At 40.3% G+C, this 9,485-nt stretch overlaps 1 protein-coding gene across 6 annotated transcripts in view; it reads right to left on the bottom strand.

Annotated features, from left to right (window-relative positions):
* Positions 1–9,485, bottom strand: part of ano1a (anoctamin 1, calcium activated chloride channel a) — an 83,714-nt gene that overhangs the window by 34,108 nt on the left and 40,121 nt on the right. For 3 of the 6 annotated variants that reach the window (XM_034867741.1, XM_034867709.1, XM_034867723.1), the window contains exons 7-10: positions 8,571–8,622; positions 6,691–6,744; positions 3,665–3,720; positions 2,887–2,928 (exon numbers count right to left, since the gene is read on the bottom strand). In XM_034867741.1, coding sequence (XP_034723632.1) covers positions 2,887–2,928; positions 3,665–3,720; positions 6,691–6,744; positions 8,571–8,622 — 204 coding nt within the window. The remainder of the gene's footprint in view (positions 1–2,886; positions 2,929–3,664; positions 3,721–6,690; positions 6,745–8,570; positions 8,623–9,485) is intronic. The other 3 variants (XM_034867730.1, XM_034867736.1, XM_034867715.1) reach the window with 2 other exon arrangements.

Raw genomic sequence — 9,485 nt, 5'->3', positions numbered from 1 at the left:
ATGTGTCTGTGTAACAAGGTGCTATAGAGCCCAGGAGCCCTGGCTCTTATCTAACATGTGTCTGTGTAACAAGGTGCTGTAGAGCCCTGGAGCCCTGGCTCTTATCTAACATGTGTCTGTGTAACAAGTTGCTGTAGAGCCGAGGAGCCCTGGCTCTTATCTAACATGTGTCTGTGTAACAAGGTGCTGTAGAGCCCAGGGGCCCTGGCTCTTATCTAACATGTGTCTGTGTACGATTGTATTTGCATGAAGGAAAAGGCTCAATATAAAACCAGATGTCCCACATCTCAAATAACCCATATTTGAGATTTGTTAAACGCTACTTGACTGAAATGGTTATCAGAAATATGTATTTTTTTTAAATACTAAAAGGTTTTACCTCAATCTTGACTAAGATACAGTACCCGAGTTCTCATGTGACTAAAACTTGACTAAAATGACGAGAATTTTAGTTGACTAAAATTTGACTAACAAAAAAAACACGTGAATGACTACATATGACTAAAACTAACAAGGACATTTGGCACAAGACTAAGAGTAAATTAAAAAATAGGTGACAAAATTAACACTATTTCAGAGGCTGTGGCGACGGCAGGTAAGTTAAAGCACCAAAGGGACAAGTTAAGATTATAAAAAGATTGTTGTTGTTAGTTTTAACCCAAACTACAATTTTTTTTTCTAATCTCAACTAGACATTTTAAAAACAGCAGGCCCCTTAAGTAGTAACCCTTGGACAGGAACACCTGTTTCCTGGGTATAAGTCTTGTGTTTTCCCCCTTGACTTCTTCAGGGCTTGAAAGCCCTGGGTTTTAGTACCCATCCACCCCGACCTCGTACCTACGCAGACCAGAGCTCTCTCTACAGCAGCTGTCATTGTGGTTTGTGCAGTGATGAATATGTGGAATACATACAAAGTACAGGCACTGACAACCCTTAAGTATTGTTGAAATTATTTTTTAAGTTACAGAAAAATGCCACTATGGGGTGTAAAAGTAACACAGGCAGGTGAAGCTTATCTCATAATCACCTGCAGCAAATTTAGTTGACTTTGGGGTGTTTGGTAACGACATTTGAACAAATTAGAATTTACTGCGGTGTTCATTCTGGGATTATTTAAGATATGTGGGAAAATTAAGACTGTGAAGAATGCTGAATGACAAATAAAACAACCTTAATTTATGTGTGTGTTCCCCAGTGCAATTTATATGCAAATCATTGCTGCACACTGTATGCGATGGTCATTACAATGATTATCTAACAGCTGACTGAGTCTAGCTCTGTCCAGTAGTAGGCAACGAGCACATACATAAATCCCTGTGAAATGGTTTGTCACACACAATCACACTCCGTTCACAGGCAGAGCAGCGAGGCTGCAACTGAAGGCATTTTTCACAGGAAGCAGGCCCAGAGGAGTGTCCACATGGCAGATCAGATTGGGCTTCGGGACTGAGGCCCTGTTCTTATTTTAATATCCGATCTGAGGGGATCCGTTCACAAGTGGAAAGCTACGCACGTACAAGAGAATGTGTCTCCACATATTATTATTGTGTGTGATCACACCCATTGTTATCTGATCTCACTTCCCCAATCTATATGCAAATAAATATACATCACTCTCTGTTTGAATGTATACTGGTTGTGTGTTAAGTGTACATTTCAGTTGTTAGGCTATTCTCACATAAATCATGAGATGACAAAAAAAATGCTGCCTAAAGGAGAAAACCTTTCTCTACCAAAAGGTGTTACAGTTTGCAACAATAAGGATGTCTACTGGCGGTCGCCGAGACCTGTGCAGAAGGGAGAGACATTTTTTAAAGTGTGTTCAGCTCTCTGTACGTTTGTAGCTTCTGACTGAATCTCTGTGGTTTGAAATTTAGTTTATAGATCATATCTTCTTACATTTTACCATGTCATGTCCGCTTTTACGTAGGAGTCGTGTTACACTACTGCTGATAAAGACCCAACATTTCCTCACTGTAAAAGCTTGTAAAGCTTTTAAAACCGCACTTGTGTCCTAGCACAACGTTACAATATCCAAAATCTAAGGCAATATGTAGCCTCACATATCTATTGATATAATATTGATTTATTGCCCAGCCCTACTTTGAATGAGAACGTAGTTCTGCACAGTTGAGTAGGCGGTCGTGAAAGTGGACCAGGACACATTTACATTCATGTTGCTATAAGAACACGGCCTGAATGGGGTCTCATTGCATCCTGGGTGCATTCCCAGCTGTACTTAGAGCTGTCCGCTTGTGATCGCATCACTCAGGATGGAGGTTAATCCCAGATGGAAATGGGGCAAGAGACTAAACATGTAGTCATTACTACAGTGGGGTAAAGCCCATTTCTTAAACGTGTATACGTGGGAATGTAATATATGTATCAAAGTATGTTGCTGTGGAGGCACTTGAAAGCAGCGAGCTAAAGGTTTTCTGATGCCTGAGAACAGATGAGGGATTATTAGGCTGTTGCCTTAGTGACACACAGCCTACAGTATAATTATGGAGAGTGTTAGCAGGGGAGGAGATGACTTCAGACTCAGCATGAGCTTTTATTTTCTTTCCAATTGCCAGGTTCATTTTATTGTACAGTAGGAGGTAAAGGCTCAGAAATGCACAAATGCCATCATGTTAGAATGGCAATCTGTCATCCTTTCATACTTTTTTTCTTTTCTTTAAGGCCCTTAAAGTGTAACTAATTGAGTCACATGTTTGAGTCACTTATATAGATAATGCTGTGTTGCTTTTAAGATGAAGAAAAGGACAAGCCATGCAAAACACATTTGAATTGAGACATTTATCTTAATGACAGTGTTGTTAGGTGAAAGTGTTGGTTTGGTGACATCTGATTCAATTTATTGATTGGTGGATCCGCTCTACCTACCTTCCTGTCGTTGGGTTCTGCATTCACCCCCTCGATGTCTCCCTGTAACAACAAATGCACTTTGTATATCATGCATCTAGCGGGAGGAGCAGGCTTTAAATACATTGTTAGTTATTGGCTTTCACAAAGCGCTACATTCAGCTACTTCAAGTCAAGTTACACTAAACTTGTAGTCCCCCATAGCTGAAAAATAAAATCTATTTTATGTCTGTGGTACTATCCGAAAAAGACTTGTGGCGATAACATGAAAGCTGATTGGCTGCAATATAAGTTGGTCTCATTTGTAGTCGAAATACAACAAACAAAAGAAAGAAAGACCTACAACACTATAGAATCAAAAAAAAATGTCATTCTAAAGCATTACAAAGGGCATTAGAGGTAGTGTTACATGGGAGTAGCAAAATTAAGAATGATTTAAAAATTATTTAAGACCTAGAACACAATACTTCAGACAATTTAAGATTTTTAAGCCCTAAAAGTCTCATTTTGAAATATACTTTTTTTAGACTTTGTAAGATCCAGTGAAAACCCTGATATAGGTTACTGAATGATGCCTTTAATTCAACACAGAAATATGAGACCTGAGAGAACGGAGAGAGACATTCTTGTCACAAATAGGATTCGTTCACATCAATTCTACACTACAAGCAGCAGATGCTGTGGACATTTTCGTATTAGAGACTCTAAATTGGAATAATCCTCTCGATATGTAAAATGTATCAACTGTTCTCAGGCCAATAAGGGAGAGTCGGCCATGAGGTGTGATGGTGACACTCACGTCATGCAGAGGATAAGCAGATGTATAGACACCATTGGCTAGCAGACTGGTTATCCCTGCAGGAACACACAGACACACACACACGCACACACACACACACGTTGATAAGAATTGCACTGAAGAAGAATTACATGTAGAACATCTTCACTTGCCCCACTGGCAGGACGGAGTCAATAGCACAGCCAGTTAAAAGCACAAAACACCCAAAGCCACCCAACCATTGAGCAAATCCAGGAGATGACATTATCCCAGTGATGAGATATCGTGGGACATCCCAGGACGGATCACAGGACATCCCATTACACACATTACATTCGGTGGCTTAAGAAAGTTTACACACCCAAGCTAAAGTTGATTAAAACGAGGAATAAAAAAACATCTTTTGGAAATTGATCTTAATGCCCTAATTTAAAAAAAAGTGTTATTTCAGTTAGCTTAATAACTGGTTTGATTTGCTTTGAGAGATGTTCTTATGGAAAGTTCCCTTATGGAAACATCTCTAGTGATGGTGAAGGGTATGTGATGATGGGGGGCTATATGAATTCCAAAAGCCAAGGGAACTTTATCAGGATGCATGGTATCCTGGATCCCTGAAATAACTGGCCTTTAAAAATAAAAATCTGCTTGCTTCTATGGGAATTTAACATAGGGTTGTGTATACTAATACCCCCTGTATTTTAAGGAAGAATATTGATTTATTTACAATACATTATTCATTCACAAATAAAAAAGATTAATTAAGGCATCAAGATCAATTTCAAAAAGAGTTTTTTTTCTCTCTTTTTAATCAACTATAGCATGGGTGTGTAAACTTTCTCAAGCCACTGTGTAGGAGGAGACCACATGGAGATGGGTTGCTAGAGACACTACAGTACCAAACACACCTATATACATTATTCATAACAGAGCACAACTTAGTGAAATTTCACCTCTGCATTAAATTCAATTCAATTTTTCAATTCGATTTTATTTATAGTATCAAATCGTAACAATAGTTATCTCTAAACACTTTACAGAGTATGTCCAGACCACTCTATAGTTTACAAAGACCCAATAATTCCAGTAATTCTCCCAATAGCATGCATTTAGCGTGACAGTGGTGAGAAAAAAACTTCCTTTTAGGAAGAAACCTCGGACAGACCCAGGCTCTTGGTAGGTGGTGTCTGGTGACAGTTGGGGGTGTGATGAACAGTGGCAATAACAGTCACAATTAAGATAATGGAACTATGACTGGAAATAGTAGTTGTAGTAGTTTATGGCGTAGCAGGGCCCAGCAGGGCAGCACATCCTAAGCACAATGATGCAGTACAGTAGAATACCTTGGAAGCCACTTGGAGTTAAAGTTGAACTTGGAGGACAGAAGGAGACAGGGATTGTACCCTCACAAAGCCTTAGCATGAAAGGACGACCGCGCTACCTCTTGAGGCGCAGGGGTGGGTCTAGAGGGGGCTCAGAGTGGCACCTGCCCCCCTGAAATAGGATTGGCCCCTCCTGGTGCCACCCCGATCCATTAGGCTAGAGTGCCTGACAAACTTGATTTCCATTGGATCAGATTACTGTCACTTTGGTTAATGGATATATACTTTAAACACACATTGTACACAACTGTGTACTTTGTTGCAATGTTGAGGCCAGTTTAGATCACTGTAGAGCAAATGTTGCTATAAGAAATAAATTGTGTATGTCACATTATTTCTGTTCAGTTTCCTATTATCTTTTTATTCAGATTTTTTTTTTAAACTGCCTCCCCTGACTGATTATTAACTTTAAAACTCCTGGCGCTGGCACCCCTGTTGAGTCGCAGCCAAAACAACTTGGAGCATCTGAGCCTGTCTGGCATGAATAATGTGAGTGGTAAGTTGGACATAAACTTTATCATATTTGATACTATTACTTTAAAAAATGCCAGGGTAACATGAGGCAGGATATAAAACAAGAGCACATGCCAGACATTTCCTAATCATAACAATTTTGCAGGCAATGCATTTTAAGTGAAGTTTCCTTAAGAACCAGAAGAGCAAATGTTCACGTTTGACTAAGTAGGTAGCTGGAGAGGTGCCAGCTCACCTCCTGGTCACTACCAAGGTGCTCTTGAGCAAGGCACTGAACCTCCAACTGTTCGAGACGCATTTCCATGGGCAGCCCCCCCACTATGACATCTCTCCATTTAGTGCATGTATAGGTACTGAGCAGGTGTGTGTAATTCAGGGCTGTGTGTAATATGTGTAATAACAACAGAGTGTAATTTGTAATTTCATAAAGTATACATTATTATTCTTATTATTATCAGTGTGATACTGTACATTTGAATATTCTGTGATCCTAGTGTTTGTGACTTGATATCTCAATTGCTCTACCAGTCCTTGGGCTTTCTTGGCTCTTACAATACACCCTTTTTCAGTTTTCCTCTATTTATTTCAGTACTTTTTTCCACCTCAAAAACAAATCTGAACATATTTATTACATTTTCTACAACTGACTTAAATCGCATAACTAAAGAGACTGTACCTCGGGCAATAATGATTACTCTCACCAGTTATCCGTCACTTTTAGTCAACATTGTACTGTGCAGCGTGAACACTGTACTTGGATGACAGAAAGGTTGCCTCACTGTGCTTGATAAGCTTCTTTTTGTCCAAGCCATAACTCTGCGCAGCAAATGTATTGTTCATTTGTGTAAAGGGTCAAGAGGGAATTTAAATTTTAGCTGAGGATGATATGTCTTCACAGAGTGACTTAAACGCAGACTCAGTTTCAGGAGTAGAGTAGACAAATGAAAAAGAGGACTGGGGAATGGAATAGGGGGGAGGCTGCTAGCAGAAGCAGAGCGTTGGTAGCGAGGGGTAATGGCTGAAGATGCTGGAGCGATGCAGATGGGTGAGCAGGGATTCAAGTGGTTTGCTGTGCTGGCTGAAAGGATGCATGCAGAAACAGGCAGGCAGAGGCGAGTGATCCTGCAAAACAGGCTTCGTTTATGCACAAAAGCCCCAATGCTCAGAACCAGGAGCGGCCCGAAGTGTAACTACCACGGTTCACTGAACCATCTGCCGATGATTTGTTGAATGACCGGGATCGATATGCTGGAGGTCGTTGCAGTTGGTGGAAGGCAGGTGTGGATGATGAGCAGCAATCAGTAGTGGGGAGCGCCACAGGCACAGAGAGACAGACAGAGACACAGAGAGACGCACAGAGAAAGAGACAGAAACAGACACAGAGAGACAGACAGCAAGACAGACATAGACACAGGGAAACAGACGGAGACACAGAGAGACGTACAAAGACAGAGATAAAGACACAGAAACAGACATACATATACACAGACGCAAAGAAACAAACAGAGACACAAAGAGACGTAGAGAGAAAGAGACAGAAACAGACACAAACACAGAGAGACAGACAGCACGACAGACAAAGACAAACACAGAGACACAGAGATAGAGACACACCCACAGAGACACAGAGACAGACATATACACAGACAGAGATAGAGACACAGCCACAGAGACACAGAGACAGACATATACACAGACACAGAGAGACAGACAGGATGACAGACACGGACAAAGACAGAGACACAGACACAGACACAGAGACAGACATATACACAGACACAGAGAGACAGACAGAGACACAGAGAGATGTACAGAGACATAGACACAAACACAGAGAGACGGACACAGAAAGACACAGACACAGAAAGACAGACACAGACATTGACACAGACACAAAGAGACAGAAAGAAAGACATAGACAGAGACATAGACACAGAGAGACAGACATAGACAGACATAAACAAACAGACATACACAGAGAGACAGACACAGACAGACATACACAGAGAAACAGACATAGAAATAGACACAGAGACAGACAGGAAGACACAGGGGAGGTGAAAACATGCAGTACATTTATATGCATTTTGAAACCCGATTAGGTTCAGGGCTCTCAGACACCTTACACCAGTGACCTTAAAAAAATAAAACAGTTCTCTCATACCTAGGGATATCTTTTCAAACATTTTTCCTACCAGTACCGTGACTTTGATGCCGGTTTCTGAACAATACTTCTTTTGAGACAAATTTTATAAAATCCATTTTTACCAAAGTAAATGACCAAATTACAGATTACGGCACAAATCTTTCATCTGTTTTTCAGCTCTTACTACGTAAGACTCATCCCCGGAATTACTAGATTTTGATAGAAGCATGCTGCGTGCTTATTTCTTTACTGATGAGATTAACTCCTTTGGCAGTGAAATTTGGTATTGAATGACGAGGCATGTTTCGATACTCAATAATAAGGAGGCAATTCGGTCGGTGCCTAAAAAAATAGCGAAATTGTTGCTAAGCACCGGTGCAGTGTTTTTTGACCTGGAAATATTAAAAAAAAGCACTTGTAAGCAATGGCGCCAAAAACAACAGCAACTATACACAGTTTAAACCTTTGGCAAGGGCTACCATGGACACCCATTTCAGGACGGATGCTAGGACAAAGACGGAAGATTTTGACAAAGACAAAAGATAAAGCCTTCTGACCAGCTGTCAATTGCAGAGCGCCACCTACTGTACCTGAGGTAGACTTCCTCCCGTCATTCTTCCCTGCTCATGTATACGGGGAGAACAGGCATGAGCACTTTGAATGTAAACAAACTGGCGGAGTAACACAAGGGAAACCCACGGGTCGCTGCCGGGACTGAGACACAGGATGGCTTCAGATGGTCATCAATATCAAGATTCAATGCATTCCAAGTTAATCCATTCATTAGTTGTAGAGTTGGGGACATGTTGCTCAAAGACCACGACGGCACACCCTGCAATCTTCTCTGGTGATAATTACACTATAATTTGAGGATAATAATTGCATATTGATTTTTCTGTAGTAGTAGAGAAACGGGCAGAGGTCTTACCCATGGAGTATTTGGCTCTGGTGCATCTAGTCCTCTTCAGTACCTCATACACCTAAGGATACAACAACATGTTGAATAAAAAAACTCATATTTAACTAAACCGGTTCAGTTTTAGAATCATGAAAATGCAGATGAGAAGGTAGGGTAGGGGTGTAGCAATACATCGATATAACGATTCAATAATCCAAGTTCCAATATTATCGATCCATAGTGAAAATATCAATACAGATCATCTGTAAGATAAGAAATATTCAAATATAAATTGATATAAGAAATATAAACAGACAAAGATTTCAGCAAATATCATCAGGTCCAAAGAATCAATATTTGGTATTGCGATCAAACTTGAGGAGAATGAGCTAAATATTTACTTATATAGTAGTGCAGGGGAAATGTTAAAGGGAGAATGAGTTTTGTTCAGTTGTTGTTGCAGACTTTGAAAGAAGCGTGTTTTACTTTAACAAAATTACGGTTCATTTAAAAGGCGTCTGGTGGGTCTGGCAATGGCTATATCGGGACAGTTTCATAGGTTCTGACTCTTTAACAAAAGTGTCTACCTTTGAAGGGATCTTTTCCATGTTGTAAGACACTTAGAACAATAATCGGAGCCTGTCCGTCTTAGTGGATGTAAATTGAAGGTGCACAATTGCCCATTAACATTACATTGTAGCTTGTTTTGCAGCTGCCGATTGCAAAGGTCTCACATAATACTGGACCAATTTCAAAGACTGTTGTTCCCATCAGTTATAGACACAAAAACATTGGGAACTAGGTTCCAGGTTGAAAAAATAACAAAGTGGACTTTATAACCATAAACAGTGACAATGCACATTAATCAACATTTCTGTAAATGCACCAGTGTTAGCCAGTTGGTACATTTTCAACTGTAGTCCTAGTATGCATGTCTTTGTGGTG

The sequence above is a fragment of the Etheostoma cragini genome, chromosome 1 (assembly GCF_013103735.1).
Source record: "Etheostoma cragini isolate CJK2018 chromosome 1, CSU_Ecrag_1.0, whole genome shotgun sequence".
NCBI lineage: Eukaryota > Metazoa > Chordata > Actinopteri > Perciformes > Percidae > Etheostoma > Etheostoma cragini.
Note: the sequence above shows the minus strand (reverse complement) of the source record. Positions and strands in the feature narration are given on the sequence as shown.